Source organism: Oryzias latipes, chromosome 10 (assembly GCF_002234675.1).
Source record: "Oryzias latipes chromosome 10, ASM223467v1".
NCBI lineage: Eukaryota > Metazoa > Chordata > Actinopteri > Beloniformes > Adrianichthyidae > Oryzias > Oryzias latipes.
Window position 1 is genome coordinate 14,472,590 of NC_019868.2, and position 23,199 is coordinate 14,495,788.

General features: G+C 38.7%; 2 protein-coding genes across 2 annotated transcripts in view; one reads left to right on the forward strand and one right to left on the reverse strand.

The window, feature by feature from the left end:
• dock2 (dedicator of cytokinesis 2) overlaps nucleotides 1-23,199 on the forward strand; it is an 87,851-nt gene that overhangs the window by 43,361 nt on the left and 21,291 nt on the right. The window lies entirely within an intron of this gene.
• fam196b (family with sequence similarity 196 member B) lies at nucleotides 56-21,618 on the reverse strand. Its single transcript, XM_011480125.3, has 4 exons — nucleotides 21,205-21,618; nucleotides 7,795-9,689; nucleotides 5,539-5,613; nucleotides 56-2,276 (listed from the first exon to the last, which is right to left on the reverse strand). Exons 2-4 carry the CDS (start codon nucleotides 9,366-9,368, stop codon nucleotides 2,093-2,095), a joined length of 1,833 nt encoding a protein of 610 aa, XP_011478427.1. The 5' UTR covers nucleotides 9,369-9,689; nucleotides 21,205-21,618; the 3' UTR covers nucleotides 56-2,092.

Sequence of the window (23,199 nt, forward strand, 5' to 3'; positions counted from 1 at the left end):
TGTAGACTGTTTGCTTCTCATTGTGGATTTGACACAAAAAGGACTAGTTTAAGACTTTTTTTTTCTTTGTTTAAAATACACTTTTATTGCACATACATGTGGAAGATCAGGAGAAGGCCTTCTAGGAGGGTCACACATTTTCAAGGGACAGCTTCTGAAAATGCTAAGACGTTTTGAATATAGATTGGGTAATTACTAATTGTAGTGCCATCATGGACTCTAATAGGGGGCGAAATATCAGCAGGGGATACTGAAAGGCTCATATGAGATTAGTAGTTATGCTCTAAAGTGCTGTGGAGGAATTCTTGTACAATGATGTGCCTGTGCAAAAAACAAAACAAATAAAAACTGTTTGGATATAGAACAGAATAAGGTCACAAAGAAAGTATGCTGTGTAAGTTTTGATTAATCACATTTTTTGTAGTTTAACACAGCTCGCTGTTTTGCTTCTAATTGGGTTTGAACATTTTATTAAGTGTGTGCTTTTTATTAATATTTTAGTTTTTATTTTAAGTTGGAAGGGTTTTGTTGACTCATATTGTGTATTTATGACCGTTGCTTAATGCAGCAACTACTAAAAATTACTACCTGAATGCTGAAAAAAGATTTATAGTGAATTCATTGCTGTAAACATTTACTGTTTTCTTTGTTTTTCAATGGCCAGATGACTGTTTTTGGTCTTTATTTTCAATGTATAAGTTCTTAATTCAGCAATATTGGACATTTTTCATAGGATTCTACCAAACCAGTCACTTCATTTAAAGAAATATGATCCCAGAATAAGTCAGTTTCAGCATACAATTGTCTAACTCCTGTGTTTAAAGAATGATGCCAACTTCAAATACATTCTTAAACTTTTTCTTCTTTTTGAGGTAATCAAGACTTTTTTAAGCAAACCCTTATGTTATCCCTGTTGTAAAAGCCATGAATTTTTATATCCGCACATCATAGTCAATTTGTTCAAATGAGACCAAAATTATGATTGTAATCTGATTAGAATTTCACAAATATTGTTACATTTAAGCTACTTTAAAATGAATTGTTATTTACTACTCTAATGTTACGCTGTCTACCACTAGTTTGTCTTGGATCATGGTAACACCTTTTTGACCCAAAAAGTAATGTAAATGGCTGCGTCCTTGCAGGTCTCAATATGTTTACATTTGTGATCTAAAGTTTCTTTGTTCCTTTATTGAGCATGTTTTTGCACATGTATGTAGGTGCGTGTGTATGAGAGAAAGAGAGAGTATGAGCATCATTTAAACAAGATTGATGTTACAGAAAACACTTCTATTCTGGTCAGAAAGGAAGAAAAAAAGACTTTCGCAGCCGACATTTACAGAATCTGCGTCCAAAGTACTCGATCTTTGATCAGCTGCCCAGCACTATGTCTGCTAACATGATAACAAAGTACATTCTCCACTTTGCTTTGCAAACTGTTGATGATCCAAAGAGCCATCTCAGTTCTTCTTTTCTACTGAAAAGTCCCATAGAATTCATTTTTTGCTACATTCAGAGTTTGGCAGCCAAGCCATCAAAAATAACATTTCAAGCAGTTTAGTCCTTGTATCTTTCAAATAAATTTAAGTTTCCTGCTTGGTGTTGTAATACTTTAACAAAATTCTTCATAAACATCCATCCATGAGTATAGAAAGTTGCTTTGTAAAAGTTTGAAACAACAGACACATCTGTTATCCAGTGTCTCAAAGCCTTTTCATCTATGTGTTATAGGTCTGATGCGGTCTACTGTGTTTTTAATTTCACTTTACTTTGTAAATCCTGCTCTTCAAGCCTGTTTAACAGTCTGAGAAACTTTCTGTCGCTGCTTTGGTCCTCGTTTCCTTCTTAAGTGCAACTCCATCTCCTCCACCTCACCGCTGATGTGTTTTGTCAGACTTAGAGATGGGTTGGTGCAAAGCAGAATCCCGTTTAAAAAAAGAACACAAAAAAGTCCCATCCAAGTAAGGAAACTTAATTATACTGCACAGCCACTTGAGATGTTAGTTTTTTCCTTTATAGTAGAGCCTCTCAGGTGTCTTGAGACGTAATCCACAGCAGAATGCACTAACTGCAGAAAAATGGAAAGTTTATTTCACAGCCACCAGAAGCACTTTTTGCGCAGTTTCTTGACACGTGCCTTGGTACTGGGGCGCGTGGAGGACGATGGAGCTGATGTGGGTTTGGTCAGAGTTGTTGCAGGTACATCATATTCCCCCTCAAGGGCCTCCATTACCCCCTGGAAGCGTCCCTCCTGCTGTCTGAAATCATGCTCCACGCTGGGGAGGAGAAATAAAAGGCTGTTTTAGGGAGAAGACAGTGGTGATGATGAGGGAGATGCAGCATGAGCACATTGTTAGTATGTCAACTATGTCATCAAAAGAGTTGTTATATTTGGAGGTAGAAGAACCAGGCAAGGTAGAAAAAAAGGATAGGAATTTAGAAAAAAATGGTGCGTTAAAATGCTGTAACTAAACACCTCCAATTTTCAAAATAGGGGCTTTACCTTTACAAATTACATAAAATAATAGTGGCCTGTTTGTCTGTTTTACTTGAGATCAACACTTGCACACACACGTGCACACTCTTGCACACAGGCTTTGACTCAGCACTCATTTCACGTCCAGAGTATTCATCTGCACTTCATGCACCAGTAGATCACAGGCTGGAGAGATGAGAGGGCTGGGAGGAGAATGAAGAAGAGAACAGGAATGGAAAAGAGGTGTATTTTTTACAATGGAGGTGCTAAAGACGGAAGCTAGAGATGACCTTTTTTTTTTTTCAACAATGTTCAAAGCAGACCCTCTTGACTTTCTTTTCTCCATCCTCTCATTCTCCCTCCTCCCTTTCATCTCTGTCTTGAGCTCTTTTTCACTGAAGTGTCCATTGCTGGAGGTCATAATGTCGGAGTCTGCCTTTTCCCAATCTGTTTCTGTGACGCATGTGTGTGTGGTCATGTTTGTGTTGAGCCGGATTAAGGGGGTGGAGCTACATAGGAACTGGCATCTGGAGGTAATGAGGCACATGATATGGCAAAGAGAGCAGACACGACTAGTCATCTTTTCACTCCTCGTAAAGCCCAAAAAACCCAAACTACACGCAGATGTGCGTACCTACTGCTGCATGATATTCTGGCATAACAAATGCATCCACAGCTGAGTGATGGGGAAACAGGAATACTAAAGGATTTATGGAAAGACGGCAAGAAGACAACCTTTAAATGATGTCATAAAGGATAAATGCCCCAAGCCAAAAAGACCTCTGAAGAATAAAGGAGGAGCACAAAAAGCTAAAGGAGAATATGTGCTAACACAGTTGTTGAAAAGCGAGATCAAGTCCATCCTGGCCCTCCAGAAATAAAACAGTGATTGAAAGTGCAAGGGACCGAGTGAGTAGTGCATTGGAAGTAAAAGCTGTGCTGGGTGAGAGAGGGATGGCTGCCATGAATTAATGATACAGGAGATAAACCCACAATTCATACATACCATCAAATATTGTCTATAAAACAAGTTTGTAAAACACACAATAAAAAAAATAGAAAAGATAAAGTGCTGTTCCAGTTCCAGATTTGCTTAGTATGTCTTGATTTTGATCAGGCAATTTTTCTTCGCCACGTCCTCTTTTGGCCTCACAGTTCCACTTCAGTGTTCCCATGTCTCATTTCTGGTTAACAACCTCTCCAGCAATTTATCTACCTCTTTCCCACTCTTGTTGAATCACATCCTTGTGGAAAAAGCAGTCACTTGTAATTCCTTTTGGAGGGTAAATCTACAAAATGACAACCATAACTGTTTTTTGTTTTTTTTGATGCCTTTACCTTGTGGGACACTACTAGATTTTAAAAGGTGTTTATGGTGTTGATAAACTACGTCATTCTTTCTTTATATGTCTTTTAGTACTTTTGAGAAATAAAAGACACAAGAGAAAGTGCCTTTTTATTCATATTTGCAGTTTTAAAAGACATTTAGAAACAAGTTATGATTTTAAAAAAAGGACTAAAAGCACTAAGATCACCCTTCTTAATTATCTAGCCTCACACATTTATGGATAGTAAGTGATACATTTGTTTTTCTTTTCTGACCACTATGCAACTTCCAAATACATTTACATAACAAAGTAATATCTAGAAAAAATTTTTTTAGTATCCCTGATAGAATTTTATGATTTTTCTCAGTTTTTTTGGCTGTCCTGATTATTATTTTTTCTAAAAGCCTTTTCTTTACTCGTTCCTAAACAGTGTTCCATCAATTCATCAAAAATGTCTCCATTTGCGTGCAAAGGTTGCTGGAAGTGCAGATTGACTTTGTAGACAAAAGCGTCTTGCATGCGTTCACTTAAAGTGAAGTGGTTTGCAATAAAAGTCTGTCATGCTACTCACAATAACTTCATTTATGGATTCATCTCAGCAAGAAAATAGTAGCTGTCACTTTCTGTTGGTCTTTTGTTGAACATCTTGTTTTGTCAAGAAAATGCTCACAAAACACAAAGACATTCAACTGAAGGTGAAAGCAGGGATTTCTTTTTCATTTTAGTATGTCACTAATTAAGTCATTTTTTATCACAGGGGGATTAATTAACTAACTGTTTCAGGTCTTTGTAGCTGTAATAACATATTCCAGTCATATCTTTATGACATATGAAAAATATCATGGATAGTTTGTTTCACGTGTGCAGATGAGAATAGACGCAGTCCTTCTCACTTCTTTCTCATTATCACTCAGCCGTTAAAAAGTTCTGTCTTCTCAAGAAGGGCAAGGAATTTAAGACAGAACAAGAGTCGAATCATAAGAAAAGAGTGAAGAAATGTGAAGTATAGCACACATAAAAAGTTGGGGAGACATGCAAGATTAATTGGGGTTTTAAAGTTTGCAATGGCTAGACTAAAAAAAAAGTTCTGCAAAAAAGCAGTTTTAACAATGGCCACAGAGTTATAGCTATGGTTAAACAACTAAAATGACTACTTTAGGGTTTTTTTTATTATGAGAAATCTAATATTAACAACCAGCAACACACAACCAGAGCTCTGTTTTTTTTTTACAATATGAAGATCCTGAATTATTAACGTCACACATTTTGAGCATCTATGAGAAAAAGACAATTACACGGAATAAGACGCTGTATTTTTTTGTTCATGCATCATTCATGCCTGTAAGTTATAATCCATTTTACATTAGTTTAAAACAGTTAGCTTTAATGCCAGCTGATGCTTTTTCATCTTGTCCGTTTCAAGTTGTTGATGGTGAAGTCCCACTCATCTCTATCATCTTCACATTTTCATACCAGCATTTATATATTTCAATACTGAAGAAGGCCATCAGTTATCTTTTTGCACATTTCATACTTGTGACATGGATTAAGGTTTTAATAGTTGGTAAATGCATGATAGCCTGTATGGTTTTGGAGAGAAAAATTCAAATGGCAGAAATTGAAATTTAGGGCAAGTTTTAGGGCTGTAACAGGAAAAGGTCCCTCAGACATAAGTCTGTTGTATTATTAGTGATAATGTTGTTTGTACTGGGTTGATATATTTGTTCGGGTTACCTGTAGATGATGCAGGCTGTCTTCTGACAAGTAGAACAGTTGTTGATGTCCTGACCGGTTCTGTAGGATTTGCGACTGCAGAAACAAAACGACAACAAAAATATCAAATATAGTTGGCACTGCTTACATATTTTTATTGTTGTTTATTAAAAGAGGAATACAAAAACCTCCACAAAGAATATTATTAAAGTTTAAATTCTGATGGCAAAAAAAGAAAAAGCAAAGAATAAGTCTTCCTGAATTACTGGTGTCACTTACTGAATATGCAGGTGTTCTTCAAAATATAATTTACTTTGTCTGATACATAAAAAATGTTGCCTTCCATTAATCCAAAAAGTTGGTTAACTTAATTGAATGAGGCCCCCATTATCTTAAAGAGAGACAATAAATATTTAGGTGAGGTGTGGTGGTTTGTGAAGTTCATTAAGGTTGTGCTTTAACCAACAATTTTTTGTCTGAGCAAGATATTTCAGGGAACACGTTTCTGCAGATTACATTTTTGTAGCTGAACCTGATCCAGCATCAAGTCTTTCTTTCCTCTCCAGGACCCTGATAAAAGTCACAAAAACGATGAAGAAAGTTGTCTGCTTAAGGGAAAGGATGAGGAAACAAAAAGCTTGGCTGAGCAGCAACCTTTTCATTCAGTCAAGTCTTCTCTTTAGATACCCATTCAGAACTTTTTTTTTTCTTTGTTGAATCTCTTTTGCTGTCAGGTTCCCCTCATTTTTTTTATTTGTTTATTTATTTCCTAGTTTGTTTGCCCGCATTTGTTACGTTCTTACTCTTAGTAAGCCTGTAGACTACACGCTTAAACCATGGTTGCATAATTTTAGTGTGAGGCAAGACAGCTGTAACACTGACTTCATGAATCTAATTGTAGAGCTTAATCATTAATTCAAATTAATCTTATAGGGATTACTCTGAAGAAAGATATTTTCTTTAGCCCTGCACAGAAATAAGACGAATTAGAAGCAGGAAAAACATGTAATAAGATCAAGACACCGGAGCTTTGCCAGTTTCAGCTACTATTTTACTCTGAAGTTATGGAACCCATTGGCAAATTGGGAGAGAACATATTTTTACAATCCACGCCTCTATAATTCGTCATCTGTTTAGTATTTTATCGCTTGATCCTGATATTTTAAAGAATATAATATAAGCTGTACTTTGCTATGCCACTAATAACAATCTTTGTAAAAGTGCTTGGATCTGGACATGAAAAAAAGCAATTTTCTAGAGTAACATAATCATTAAACTGTTGCTTAAAACTGAGAGATTAGTTGTAGAAAAGTTCCTACTCTGAATGAGTGAACTTCAATCTGCATTTTAGAAGCGTTAGCGTTCAACCTTTATTACCTTAAAAGCTAAACTGATTACAGTAACTTGGCTACACTTTGATCAGAGCTGCTGCCAACACCAAGAAAGCAAAGGATAATAAAAATGCCCTTAAATCATATCACTTGCTTTCTATGTGTCAACATAAGTTTACTGATTAATTTGTTGTTGCTTTTTTACCAACCAGGCAAAATGCTTTAAGCAATTTAACATGAAATGAAGACATATTTCTGTCATAAATGTTATTTTCCTTATTTTTTATGTTATTTATTTCTCATTTTAAAATAGAATAAGCTCTCCTTGTCTTGTACACGCAAAGCAAAGAAGTAAAAGTAGCAGTAGACAGAGAAAACTAAAGCGTATAAATTAACATGTGAAGAGCATGATGCATAACTTGCGACAAGATATGATAGATGATGAAGTGGTTTAAGGGCAAGCAGAGAGTCACAATTACGTAGATGTGGCTCTTGTGTGGAGGTGTGGAAAGATAAGTACCAATGAAGTGTTCATTAAAGAAAGATGGTATGGTGAGATGGAATAAAACTTTTAGCAGTAAGAGAATGAAAGACAGAATGAGTATTGTCTCAGAAATATAAGCGTGACTAATATTTTAAGAAACTGGAAAACTATTATACATTTTCTGTTTTATGAAGTCTCTTAGGCTGTCTGTTTTATCTTGATACTTCCTGAGCCCCTCCCCCATGTGCTTTTTATCAGTCTTACAGTAAATAGATCTACTTTTCCCTCCAGACTGTTCTTTATCCATATCTTCATCTCTTTCTCATTTCATTTAGTTTTCTGAAATTTTAAACATATACAATTTCACGTTTTCTCCTTTTCTTCTTTCCCTTTTCTTCTTACCTTCCCCTAGTTTACCTTCTCTCTTGCAGTTTTTTTTTCTTCCCAAGTCCCTTCTCTCACCCTTCGCTGAAGGCCTTGCTCTTCTCCAGGTCTTGAATCACGTTGAGGAGCACCTTTATCTTCTCGTGGTTGGACAGCAAGCTCTCCTCCACAGTCTGGAGCTGCCTCTCCAGTCCCCGTGGTGCATTCACTGCACGTCCATCTGGAAGTCCTCCTGGAGCTCCGTTGCATTGTGCTTGCACATGAGTCTTACAAGGCAGAATGTGGTCATCAAAGGATTTACTCTTCTGCTTTGTGTGGTCCTTGAACTTGATCAGCTCAGAGGATTGTTCAGATGTGTTTGTGGTGTCTTGGTCTTTGGTTTGCTCTGTGGGTGTGGCTGGTTTACAGTTGAGGATGCTTGAAGGATGCTGTGGTGGAAGAGGAGGGGTGCTTCTAAATTTTGTGTCATTGTGAAAGTAAGATGCTTGAGGCTTGGAGGTGATGCAGGCTGAAATATTCTCATTTACAAGTCTTTCAGCGTTGTGGGTTTGGGACAAAGTGTCGATGACCTTTTCAGCTGCATATAGTTTAGCGTCCTCTTTCGTTGATGATTGTGTCTTTTGCATGTGAGTGCTGTTGGTGGCGTCTGTGTTATTGTCCAGGTGTGTTTCTGTTGTTTGCGTTGCTGAGTCTTTGTAATAAGTGAAGTCGGCAGAATGCGGCCGTGTCATCTTTGAGTCTCTTGTTTTGTTTTGCGCTTGTGTTGTGTGGTTAGAGTGGGAACTGTTGGTTTTTGGTATTGTGTGTGAAAGGTGTGGTGCTTGAGCCGCCTTTGCTGTTGTGTGCTGTGTATCGACCGTCTGGGAGTTTTTTGAGCCTGACTGAGAGCTCGGAGCTGCAGAGGCTTTCCTAGACTGTGTCACGGCCACGGATGCTTTTCGTGGTGGATTAGGCAAGGTCTGGCTTGCTGTGATTTGACTGACCACCCTCCTGCTGCATGCGCCTGTGCACGGTGTGATCTGTGACCGTCTCCTCCCACATGTCCCACAAAGGCTATGTGGAGGATTCGTCATTACTCGACAGGGCCGAGGCGTAATGGCTTGTGCAGACGTACGAGCGCTCACTGTCTTTGATACTGAGCGATGGGTTTCTCCTCTCAAAGACTGCACCCTTCTCCACTCCTGGGTCATCTCCTTACTTTCTGTGGCTTCAGTGCAAACACCTCCCACCACATCAGAAGCTACCACACTCCCATTTGCATACCGAGGTGCCTTCCTGCCTTTTGTGTCTTTGGGATTAGTCCGTGAGGTTTTGATCTGGCAGTAAACTCCACCGCCTGACCCCTGTGATCCCATGTCGTCCTGTGTTAGGCTGTTGATCTCGTTCTGAGATGTCTCCTTGGACACTGCCGGGCTGGTGCTGTCACTTCTGATTGCTCCTGCTGTCTCCGCATCCTTTGTTTTGTCGGTTGCCATGGCAAGTAGCTGATTTCTGTTGGTTGTTTGGGTGCTGTGTCGTTTGATGGACGGGAGAGTCCGCAGTCTGGGAGATGTCTGCACCCCAACACTGCACAGCGGGCCCCATTGCCCCCCTGCCAGAGGAACCCCCAGAGCTGGCACAGGATTGTTTGGGTCAGCCACTCTTCTGCCCATGCTACCCTGCAGGTTGGCTCAGCCCCCAGAGGAGCTGAAAGTGATGGAGGTGAGCAGTGACATCAGCCAACCTCAAGGGGATAATATCCAAGAGGAAGCTGGAATGTTCTTCTATTTGTCCCAGGGAGTTTGAGCACAGATTAAAACTGTTTTTCTGTGGAGGCGTCAAAGTAATCCTGTTTTCAATAAACCTTTATTCTTTATCCATTGATAATATCCACACACGAAATCCACTTTATTTTAGTTTCTGACAGAACATGGCAGCCAGTTTCCCACTGATGTGCCTCAGCAGATGACTTCTCTGGACTTTTCTGTTTTATTCTGCATAGAAAAGAAATGAATATTAAGTTAGTGAATCAGCAGCAGCAGAACGCAAAAAGACACAGCATGACGACACATTCATTGGGTATATTCAGCACCATAAAAAGCTGGAGTTCACACTGACCAAATCGATCAGAGCTCTTATTATACCAGCAGGTAGTCAAGAGTTACATTAGCAATCTTTCAGTTCTCATTTAGTGGAAGGAACAGTTTTTAAACCTGCTTTTGGTTTGATGCTATACTGGGTGTCACACATGGAGGATTTGTTGGTATGTTTCATAAACCATAGATCCTGTCGATGCAGCAATCTTTTCAATTAATTATCTTTTTTCAATTAAATGTATAGATGAGAACTAGTTATACTCATGCATAAAGAATTGACTTTGAGATGTGTTGGGATCCACTGTGATCAGTGCATTCAATTTGGGTAGGAGAAAATGTTTACTTCTGCCCCATTAGGGAATTGGGTCATTGCGGCTGCAGAAATTGGCAAGCAGGGGACAGACTGTAGACTAAATAGGGGTGATTTCAAAATACAGAATTAGTTTTTCTGAGCATGAAAAAGTGATTCAAACCATGGCACCCTGAGTGGCTTGCTTTTGTGATAATTAAATCATGAAGTCAAATCTGTTCAGCTTCCGATTGAATCTGGCAGTGCATTACGTTTACTCTGTGACTTTGCACCTGATCAAATCATTAGCATTCCTCAGAAATGGTCGGTTTAACTTATATAATGTCGAACAACCGGAATAATTTACATAAAACAACTGCTGCAAGCTACAGAGATGAACCCCCGTTTTAAATAAGACATTTTTCTTTCTTCTTTGCCTTCATAACTTCTGGGACATTTTAGTCACTGGGTGATATTGAGCCTGCTGGTATACGGTCCCCAGTAGAGATATAGACTATAAACGATCAAAGAGTGGAGCATTGCAGCATTTTTCTAAGTGTGAAAAACAAAAAAACTGCCAACACCAATGACATCATTTTAGTTTCTATGCAGTTACTGACCAAAAAGCTAGTCTGTTTTGAGTGAAAGGCTTAAGGGTTAAATATGTTTTTGAAGCCACCATGACAGCAGGTAGTAATTAAAACATGTTCTCACCAGTGGACAGCAGGTAATGCAGCTTGACTGTGATGAGCCTGACCTCTACTCTAATAGTTTATGTGTATTCAGATCAGTCTTGCACATGTTCACTCATACCAATGGGCTGTGATGACTTACAGTGACTCATTTGGAAGCCTGATGTCCTCTTGCTGTTTTAATCGCATGAGCAGAATAACAATGACTGTATAAGCTCTGACTTTTTCCTTTTATTTCCCTATGCATCAAGTGAAATTAGTATTTCCAGACTCCTCAGAATTTCAACTTTCATTTAAAGGCATTAAATATTAACAATGAACGAACGCAATTTATTACTCCGCCTGTAGTGCCTTTTAGGCTGCAGCACCGTAAAATGTGAGCTGTACTCAGTCTGCATCATAGAACTGCATGGCTGGCATCCTGCTTTCTGGATTGACGTAGGAGAACAATAGTTTGTGTGCAGCAAAGCTAGCTTAGTGCTCGGTGGCCCAAGAACCTCCATGAAAGTGAGGCTTTTTAGTGTAATTGTTTACGCAGAAGGCTCCGCATATCAAACAATTTCTGATTCTTTGTTCTATATTGCATCATCAGATGACATATATAAGACTCAAGGCTAAATGGATTTCATACTAAGATTATGGTTTATTCAAAAAATTTGAACGTAGTTTTCCTGTTGTTTGGTTGACGTTTTCAAAAAAAAAAATTACCATCTAATCTTTTTAAAAGTGGATTTGTCTCAGTTACCTTGCTAGTGCCAAGTCTCTTAAAAATATATTACTTTGAGATTAGTTGCTTAAATTGATTAGCCTATACGCCAATAAAATTAAACTAATAAACTAATAAAGTAATGGTCTGAGGGAGAATGAAAATAAAATAAAAACATTCCATACACACATTTAGGTATCTTGTGGTGACATTTATTTGTAGGTAATTCAATTTGTTGAGTTGTGTTTTTGTCTGAGATGTTGCTGCTTTTCCAGGAAGCGAGTTCATTGTACACAGTCACCAGCCTGAACTGTTCCTGACTGGTCGCCATGGAAATCCTTACAATATAAATGCCCTGGGATGGACTCCTGGTATCCTGAGCCATAAGTGCATTTTTTTTTGTCCTTTTTCTTTTATCACAGAAGCAGAAATCGAATATGAAATGTGAAACTGAATGGGGAAAAAAGGAGCCAAAATAAAGTTCAAAATACAGATTTAGCTAATAATCTTTTCAAAGTCACTTAAAACACTTATTCAACAACCCACATGCTTCAATTGAACATTTGCAAAACTTTATTAGTGTTTCTTTCAACAGAGGAAGTGCAGAATTTGGTGCCTTGCTTAAAGACGTTTGATGTAGAAATCAGGAATTAAATAAAAGTGTTTGAATTAACAGCCACTCTTACTCTTACAGACCAAAGGACTGTAGAGCTGTGGGCAAACACTAGTATATATTCAGTCCTAAAAAAAGTTGTCAGGGTTTCCTTGGAGACTTAGACTATGCTGATTGAAGGTAATTTCACTGCAATCAGATCTGACTTACTTTCTTTCTTTCCCCTTCTGTCAATAAACCGGTGATGCCTAACACTGCTACTGAGGCTTTTGGGGGAGGTTTGTGTTCCTCTGCCAGAAACATTTCAAGCATTTGTTAAAGATCAGATATTGTTTCTGCAGTAGTACAAGGACATTAAATATATATTTTTTGTCTTGCGAGTGAGGAGAATGGCATCAAACTCGTGTCTCTGATGTTTCCCAAGTTGCTCTTGAGAAGCTTGAAAAGTTCAATATGAAGATTTTGGACTTGTGTTTTCTTGCTTAGATCAGTCAGTTCAGGTTGACTAGCCCTTTGATGCGCAACATGGGTCAAAAGTGACCCGGCTGAGTTTTTATTTTTTGATATCTTTGCAATAAATTACTATTATCATTCAGCAGTCAAGGTAATCCTCAATTAATTTGTATTAGACCATCACACATGATTATCCTATTTTTTCATTTCTTACTTTTGGAATGAAAACTGTTTTTGTATCACTACCCCTCTAATGTACAACATGGGTACAAAATGTCCCACATTCATTTTCTATGTTATTTCTCATATGGCTCAGTATTTAAACAATGTAACTTTGACATAAATTACATTCAATTAAGTATTCCTCAATATATGTTGGCTCATGGTTCTCTGGTATAATATGCTGGATGTTGCCACCCTAAATGCCTTCACTGCACAACACCCTGGCTATTTGGGAGGTGTCAGCAATGTACGGCAGCTTTTTGTCAAGGAGCTGGGCAAAGAGCTTGTCATGCCCCATATTAGGAGGCACATTGAGGGCACACCCCAACTCCAAAAGCATGTTTGGGCGCCAGTAGCTCAGGTGGTTGAGCAAGTCAGCCAATGATCGGACGATCAGCGGTTCAAACACCGCTCCCCCCCATTTTAACTGTCGTTGTGTCCTTCGGCAAGACACTTCACCCTCCCTGCCTCCAGTGTGGCTCCACTGGTGTGTGAATGTGTGTGAATGTACCGGAGATGGTCAGAGAGACCGTAGGCGCCAACTGGCAGCTACACCTCTGTCAGTCTGCCCCATGGCAGCTGTGGCTACAACAGTGGTTAAATGAATGAAGAGTGAATCAATAATGGACACATTGTAAGAACTTCGAGCTTCTGGAAAAGAGCAGATAAATCCAATCTATTATTATTATTTTCAGGCAATGGGAAAATGTAGGTTTAAAAAACAAAAAGAGCCACCATCCAGCCTGAAGAGAGCATCAGACAGGAAGGCCAAAGGAAGAGGAAGAGGTGTGCGATCTGCCAAGTTTCCTAAGACAGAAAAGTCAAAAGCTGGTGTTCTCTCTGCACCAGACCTGTGTGCAGAGAACAAATATCATATATATATATATATATATATATATATATATATATATATATATATATATATATATATATATATATATATATATATATATATATATATATATATCAATATAATTTGTGAGCATGTAAAAACGAAGGTCGCAATTGGTTAAACAGTTGTGCCACACCAGTATAAAGTTGTTAAAATACTGATACAGTTCAGATTTTTAGACATGATATGCTATCAGAGGTATGTGTTACTAAATGAAAATAACCATGTTTCAATTAAAGACATACATTTTTGTCCCAACTCATTGCAAAAATATTACTCCAAAACAAAGGTTATAATTATAGTTTTAATTTGTTTAAAATCACACTTGAATGACTGGGTTGTTTTTGATATGTGTAAGTAAATTTGTTGTAAAAAACATTCTTATCCATAAAGTATGAAAGGAAAAATGTAAATGATATTCTGCGTTAATAAAAAACAAGATATGTAAAGAATACTTGGAATATACAACAGTCAAAAATATATATTTTAAAAGATACAACAAAATAAAAACTCAGCCATCATAAACTTACATAGATAATGAATGCGGGTCAGTTTAGTCCATGTTGCGCATTGGAGGGGGTGTGGATATGTTGCGCATAAAAGGGCTAGGAATGTCGGTGATACATTATCAAAGCACATTTGATAAATGGGCTGGTCACATCCAGACAAATTGTGTATTTGAGATACTGTTCATGAGAGTAAAGCTGTGAACAGTTATCTGAAGCACCTCAGTTTTTGCATAGGGAAGGCTTTTATTTTCGTATCATTAATGGTTTAACATATTTTATTAATAAAAATAGGGTGCCCACACCATTACATTTTCTTTCATCTCTTGCCCACTTTGGGGTTGCAGAAAACAAAAAAGAATTGGATTGAGGGGTTTGAGTTTAAAGACACAGTTCTTGTGTTTAAAGGCTTTTGGCGGCTCGTTTGAGGCTGTTTTATAAACTATAAATTTTGGTGTAAAATTTGTGGTTTATATTCATTCTTTTTGTTCAGACTTTGTCATTTGTAGAGCTAGTTGATTCACGTAACCGTCACTAATATTTGATCGAAATTCCAACGCTTTCTCTTCTTTTTTCTTTTTTTTTTGCAGCCTTTGTCTTAGTTTTGGTGCATCTCACTTTCCACCTCTGACCTAAAAGCTCAAAGTAGAATAGTAATCAGTATGATCAGAAATAAGTTTATGTATTTCTGTCTTTTAGACTCTCTTGTGTTTGTTGTAGTCTTTTAAATCCAGCCCTCGTGTTGTACCATTCTTCCTCTATCTTTTCACAGCTGCTTGTTTTGGGTGTCACACATTTCCCCACGCCTCCCTCTTTTCCATCTTTGTCATGCTGTTTTTGATATGTGGCGTTTCTTTTTCCCCTCCATCTGTCTCTATATTTAATCTTTGTTACTTGCCCACGTTGCACCTCTGGCTGTTAAAAAACGAACGGGGAGGAGAAGGGGAGGAGGGCACTGTCAGCTGTGGGATGAAGGCAGGGCAACCAAAGAGGTGAATTGGGGAGACAGCGGTGCAGGGAGGAATTAAAGGGAGGATGTATTGACAACAGATTTAAGGACGACGAATATCTGTGCTGAAATTATACCCAATCATGCGAATATATCTAAACCCCACACGGGGAGCAATCAGAGTTCATACAAGATGCCTGTAGTTTCTAGATTTTTTACTAGAAGATATCTTAATGATAAAATACCACACAAGGCTTGAAATATGGCATTAAAATAATATTTAAAATAAAGATCTAAAACCTGCTTGCTGGAAATCAATGCAAACCACTATTATGCTTGAGCATCTGTCGCCGTGTGTGCATGCAAACAAACATGCAACGAATGCAATTTACCAGTTGGTGGGTTTGTGTTTTCCAAGAATCATCAACAGTATGTGCAGGCTCATGTGCCAGCATGCCGGTGAGTGTGCACCCACGCCTTTGCAGTCGCAACAGACAGGGAATGCTCCATCGAATCGAGTCCCTTGTCGTTTCAAGGTGAGCCTCGTTTTTCAGCGGCTGATCGACACAAACCATATTTGTGTGTGTGTGTATTTGGGTGACTGAGACTCGCTTTAGCGCTCTCTAACCACACTGCTTCTCCCGGTGACTATTTCTCACCCACTCACTGCCAAAACAAAACAAACACAGCACTTAATCTGCCCTTTGGGACAGGGCACACTGCATTTTGGATTGCGCAGTCAGCCTTTTTTCCATTTCATCTCCTGGTATGGGAGATGAAAAGTTTTTTCTACTGTGGTTTTCTGCTTTTATTTTGTGTTCAACGTTGCTTTTTTAGCAACATTTTCTCAAAATGTCTCTTTGCCAATCACAGAACTTGCGTTATATGTTTTAACAGTCTTCCAAATCAATGAAAAGGCTGATGGATTTAAACGTTTTGACAACAGCAACACATTTTTGTTCTTCTGAGGAATTTAAAGCAAGTCAGAAAATCAGAAGACTCGTCACAGCATCTCTACAGACTTTGAAGTGATGTGGGCACAGGTGGCCACAGACATCTGCTACTCTGGGTGGGTTAGATTAGAAGCCCTGGGAGCATTAACACCCTCTCATTGCAGAGTTTTTATTTAATTTAGAGGTAATTAAAATGCGTAAAAAACACAACAATAAAATCCAGAAGTGATTTTGCAGAACAGCTGTGCAGCAGCTCAAAACCAGGGCCATATACACATGTTCAAGTCAAGTCTCTCAGTGGAATGCTTCTGGCTATTGAATGCATGACCCAATGATTTTAAGGTCAAAGCTTCATGGACACTTGCTCATATCATGAAGGGTTTTTTTTTTCACCGCCATCCATGACCAGTGAGGAGTTTGAGTTACAGCTTTTGGCAAAAGGACCAACTTGCTAGTATCTCATTTCTTTTTGCCTCAGCTTCTCCTTCCGGGCATTAAGGAGGAACTCTGCAGTAAGCACAGACGACACAAACCACCTCCTGGTAACCCAGGTTGTGGATTTTTTCTGTGTTACTAAAAAATGTAACAGCAAACATGATAGTCCTTGGAAAAACAGAACTTTTTTGCCTCAGCCATCTGCTTTTCTGTCATTTAAGACATCGTTTCAATATATATGAGCATTTCTTTTAAAAGATGCTCCCAACAACTAAGCATATGTTCAGAATCAGTATGTGCTGTATTGCAGATTCTACACCACTGATGATTTTTTTTTAAAGTTATGTTGTGTAGGGTTTATTGGGGGCTGCTATGAGGCCTGCTTGATGGTTCATCTTTTTCATGCGTTTCCACAGATGCTTCCTTTTAGAAAAAAAAAAGTCAGGTGCCATAGAATATTATTTAACATAAACTGTCAGAACTACCTCCTGTACTAATTGAAAGAAAAAAAACATGCAGCAAGGCAGTGCCTTAGCTTTTGTCCTGTAGCCTGTTTTTTGAGCGTTTTAATCAAGTGATATTTTCGTTTAGGAGCAGCACACTTAAATCGCCATTTCAAGGTTGAGATCTTCAAAGTCCGTAGCGTTCATGTCGCAAGATCCAAATGTAGTCCAGAACAATGGTCTGACACAGGCTGTTGGCTTTTACTACAAACACTGTGAACTGATATGGAAACAAGCAGCAAGAAAAACCTAATTATGTTCATAAACTCTTTGTAATCCAAAGAATTGTGCAAACGCCTCATTATGAGCAAACAAAATGTTCTCCAGATTTGTCTGTGCTGCTTGTTTACTTTGGACGAAAAATTCTCCAAGCATAAGTGAAAGGAGATCCGCCTGTCAGCAATACCGGCATTTAAAAATTATAAAGCAGCTTATGAAACTTACACTTTGCATCCATGAATAATTTAAACAAAATTAGTAAATCCTTGCTATTTCTTCCTTAAACGTTATGGGAAGTAATTCAGACGTGAAAAAATAGAATATAATTGAAATTTTATATGGGAAAATTTTACATCCTCATTTTCTGAATTTATTTTTACTTGCAATAAATTATTTTCAATCATTTTTTCTTTTTACAAAACTATATATTTTTTATTTTAAACTTGTTTCTCAACATTACCTGAAAATATGTGACTTTCTTGTTAATGGACTTTCTTTACCCACTAGTATTTTAGAATGTCTTTATTGCAGACACCTTAAAAGCCTTAAAAGATCAATTTTTAAGGTCTTTAACTCATAACCTTGTGATGGGGTAAAAACTGACTTTACAACTTACAAAACTCCTCAGATGGCCTCTAAAAAGTGACTTAGTTTCATGATGTGGGTTTATTTACAACTAGTTCTGAGTCTCTAATGGGAAAGAGTGGCGCGCAGAAAGAGAGCAGGGTATTGACATATCCATCTGCTGGTTTTAATTCATTTGTTTTGTTGTTGGTTTGAAGGCTGTGGGTTTTGTGAGCAGCAGAGCAGAAAAACCCAAGTGAAACAAAATATTTATAGCATATTTGCAGCAAATATTTAATGATAGGATGCAAACATGATCTAGTGGAAACCTCTTCCAGTGACTTCACAGTGGAAAACAGTGCCCTAGCTTTAGGACACACAGCCACACAAACAGCTAATCTGTGTGGGGGATAGGTGTGATGGGCAGGTTTACACTCTGTACTTGTCTCTTTTTTTCTTTCCTGTTTTTTTCCAGTCACGGCATCTCTTTTCTTCTCTCCACACATCCTCATTCTGATAACTCCTCTTTTCTCTGCATTTATCTGTCATCTCATCTTTGTCTCTTCTGCTGTATCACACATCATGTCTGCACATCTCATTCAGTCTCTCCAGCATTAACCCTCAATCTATTTCTCCTCCTGTCATCACTCCATTCTGCTGCCCCCGCTGCCCTGTCTCTTCTTTTCATCTATCTCTGTGCCCTTCCGACTTTCTTGTCCTTTTGTCTTTTTTTCTGAGTGTCATTTCTTTCTCATCACTTGCTCACAGTCTGTGCGGTGAGCAGGGGGAACTGAAGTGTCAGTGATCCACACACTCACACACTCAGATGCAAGTGCGGGAACGCTTCTTTTGAATCTTCCTCATGTCTTTCTTGCCGTCCTCCTTTAACCTCTATTTGCTCTTTCTCTCCATCAATTGTCACTTTGGGGAAAGGCCTGAAAGCAAATGCAGTTTAATGTCAAAACCTATTGATTAACTTTGTCTGCTCTGTAATTTGCATCAAGCTTCATTCAAATTATTTATTTCTCCTTTCGTTACTCATTTATTTTGGTTACCACACATAAATAATTGGAAGCAAACATTTTTTAATGCTAAATTTGGAGTAGTGATTAAGAGGTAGTTTTTTTTCTTCCATTTTTGTCATTATATCCTGTTTTAGAATTGTGATACAGTGAAAGACGCAATCCGATGAAAATTGTGTTCTTGATATTTTTCACATCTTCCAGTGGAATTTTTTTCTTGGGTGATATACATGTGGTGCAACGGTAGGGCGGTTGACCCATGATCGTAATATTGCAGGTTCGATTCCCGCCTTGCACGCCCATGTGTCGAAGTGTCCTTGGGCAAGACACTGAACCCCACCTTGCCTCTGGTAGTGGGCGGGCGCCTGTGTTTGGCAGCGGAGCGGCCACCAGTGTGTGAATGTGTGTGTGACTGGGTGAATGGGTCTGTGACTGTAAAGCGCTTTGTCCTCGTAGGTAGAAAAGTGCTATAAAAGTATTTACCATTTATGCCATTTACATAAAGAAAGCTAAGATTAAAATTACATTTTTGGGTATATCTTTATTTAAATTGTGGTGAATCAGGATCAGTCAAAAATATGTCATTTGAAGAAGCCTGTGCTTGTTACATACAAACCACAATCAGCAGGCCACAAGCTGTCCACTCCATTCTGATGCATCCACTTGCAGACAATAGATCAAAAGATGATCAGAGTGAGACTTTAATATTTTGTTACTTTATAGGAGTGAAAACCAGTTTTAATTTTGAAATAAATAACAATAAATGAAAGATACATTTTGTGTGCCATCTCACCAGCTTTCTATAAGGTTGCTCATTTAGAAATATTTGGGATATTTATTTCATGTAATTCATTTGTTTTGGAAGTTAAGTCCTTCATATAATTAGGTTTTTTGTGTTATAAGTTTTTTTCGTAAAAAATAAAAAGATTAAACTAAAAAAGGTTAATAAAATGCATAAACGTGATAACAGCCCATCATGTCCTCAAAAGGTCCAAATTGAAAGACCAGTAAAAGGAGGAAAGTTCAGAAAGAAAATCACGTTTGTAGAAAGCTAAATACACATTTACACATGTATGTCTAACATTTTTGTTGTGCAGCACTGACATGGTTAAAAGCTGTAAAGGCGCCATAGAAAAAGGAAAAAAAAAACTTAAAAGCTAACCCCTCTGCTGTGCAAGAAAACGTCTGACAGTAAGTGAATGCTGTCTGCATAAAAGTTTCACATTATCCTGTTTGCACAGCAAATGAATGCTGGAGCTGAAAACGGAGCCGCATTTGATGAAAAGAACACCTGGACAAATGAACACCTGGTTAGCGAGCAAAAAGAAATGGCAAGTTTGGGGATTGTGCAGCGGCCTGTATAGCAGAGGATTGAATGCACAGATGCAAAACTAGGGATTTTTATGTTTGTGCTGTCAGGAAGCAGAAAAAGCAAATAAAATACACCGTTTTATTCCACTTAGTTTTTCTGTTAAATTTGGACCTGTCGGTAGAAAAAGTTGTAGTGTAAAGTAGTGAAAATGAAAAGCTTTGAAAGGACTCCTACTAAGATGTGGTGAACTAACAGAGTGTTTACACTATTTCAGTCTTTTAAATGACTGAAAACATGCACTTCTGGGAAACTTTTAGAATCAGTTGCCATATCTATGATACCCCCCCAACACAAAAAACACACACATCCACACTGAGCCAAGGGAGCAGTATTATTGTAAAACACACAATTTTAAAGACACCCTTGCCATGACAGCTGGATTACAGGCTATTAGGGCAGTGCCACAAACACACACACACACACACACACACAGGAACGTTTGGAACACTGGCTAAAAGCTTTAAAGCAAACTTTAGAAAAAACGTAATTAATGTTGCATAATACAACATGTAGAATGAGCTTACACTAAAGTCATGGAGTATTGGAATTCATCAAATCCTCATGTGACAGATGGATGGGATTTCTCACCTGTCACATGTGCACATACAGTGTTTGGCGTTGATTGCACTACTTCTTCACTAGAAATGGCCTTAAATGATCATAATGGAACATCTTTCTTGGTTTAAACTCAAGTGGATAAAATAAGAAGTCCGTCCTGAAACGTTATGATGCCCTGTGCTGTCCCCTGGATTGATTTAGTTGTTTTTTTGTAGTTGCTTCCAAATGTTCACTGGCTATCACAGACAGTGTCTTTAATCTTGAATGATCTGCTTTGAAGAGTGAGGTACCAGCCGTGGGCTTTTAGGCTGAAGGAATTCCTCAGAGGGTCATTAAAGAGCAAGAGGAAAACATTGTGAGCTTGGATGCTCTCCTTCAAACACACACTCAACTGTGTGCACAGACACACACACATCCTTTCAGTAAAATATACAGCTTTTTCTTTTTGCAATGTTGATGACTTACCTTCTCTTGCACTCTTTGGTCCTCATTCTTCTCCTATCCTGTGTTCCCAGTGTGGCTCCCTTGTGTCTGTTAGTCCTTCAGTCTTCAACTGCGCTCTCTTCTACCTCTTCACCGCTCTCTATCTCCCTCCGTCTCATTCTGTCGCTGCTGATCCTCGCCGCTCTCAGAGCTCGTTGATCTTCCTTTCCTCCCTCTCTTTCCCCCCTCCTCCCCTCTCTCCCATTCTCTCTATCCTTAATCGATTCCCATTCCAGTTTATACCTGCTGCATTTTTCTCATTAACTCTCACATATCTCTTAAATGGCATCAGTCATTTGGTAGAACTGTTTCCCACTCTGTCTCTTCTGTGTTGTTGGTGGCTTATCCCTCCACCATGTCCTGGTTTCAGTGGCGAGGTCTGTGTGTGTGTGCCTACATTGACCCTAGCACGACGGTGGACCCAGCCAAACTTTGGCAGCTCAGAAATGTCTCCTCCCGGGAGTTGAGCCAGGGTGCAAACAGTCACACAAGCTTGATTTTGAGCGCACACTCTTGCACCAACTGCTCTTCTTATTTATATCTCTGCATTCCTGTCAGATCTAAGGGTGCTGTTACCTGATTATTAACTTTTTTCCGGTGTCTGGAAGCTTCGTCTCCCTTTTCGTCTCTGACCCGTTTAGTCATCGTCCTCCATCTTATTTGCCCCAGTTTAGCCTCTCACAATTCTGTCTTTTTCTTTTATCTACTTTACCCACACTCACCTATTCGTCTGTGCTTGGCTGTCCTGTCACTCATCCTGCTTTGATCTCTGTATCTGTTCTCATTTGTTCCGGCTGAAAACAAACCAGTTTTTTATTTTTTTTGTGACAAATCAGACAACTACCAGAATTAACAGTAAAAAGCTTTGAAAAAAAATTTAATTTGAATGAATGTTTTCTAAGGAATGCCGAAACTTTTTGCTTTATTGATTCTCTCATATGTAAATCATTAAAGATTGAAACAAAGTCCAGTTAAGGAGATTTCAGATCAGACTTGCATCGAGTCACACCAACACACAAGCATAGTTTTCTGATGTTTAAACGGGATTCTAAAGCTGTTCCATGTTACTTCAAGGAGTTTGTGTCTCACCGACGCCCAGATTTGATGCAGCATCCTCTTTCACATTCCCCCTGACCCCTCCCCCACGCGAGAATAACCTGTGATATATGCACCACTGCAAAGTGGTCGACTCACCTTGTGTTGTGTTTCAATTGACCTCTGCTGAGAGACAGAGAAAATGATGCATGCAGCCTGTATGTGCATGTGGCAGGGCAAAAGCACAATCACATTACACAACACTGGGGAGCGCTGCCAGTTACATGCTTTGATAAAGCTGGGGATAGCTGCTTTTAAATGGGTGCAGCCTTCATACTGGAGTGGAGGATGAGATGAGGAGGCATTGTTGGCAAGGAAGGGGAAAAGAAAAGGGCCACACTGTCTGAGAATCAAACTAGAGAGCAGGAGATGTGAACTCCCTTTTTGTAAGCCTAAAATTAATTTTTTTGCATCTTTTCTTTTTCATCCCCTCCTCTCTCTAACTGTTTCGGCCTTCTTGACCTCTCCGTTCCCGTTTTCCCTCCCTATTAGTAATACCCGATTGTGCCTCTTTGTACTTGTCAACCAAATAGTTGGATGGGGACGCATTGATCTGCTTTGTGAGCAAACCTTAACATTCTCATGCGGCTCCTGCAAATACCAACAGTGCACACAGATACTGCCAAATTCTCAGACTCATCTGCAACGCCACCACACAGTAGGTCTAATTACACCTCCTCTCTACTTTTCACCTCTGGCTGTAGGTGATGGAAAAACATCTGAGTGAATGTGTGTTTTTGTGCAGTGAAGGGGGGTCAAATATGAGCATGTGTCTGTGGCTGCAGGCTTCCAGTGAGACTGTGCTTTTAGGTGTTAAGGAAAAAAAAATCACAATTCAATTATTTGGCAACTGGGGAGATGCCATTAAAGGAGAGATAGCAG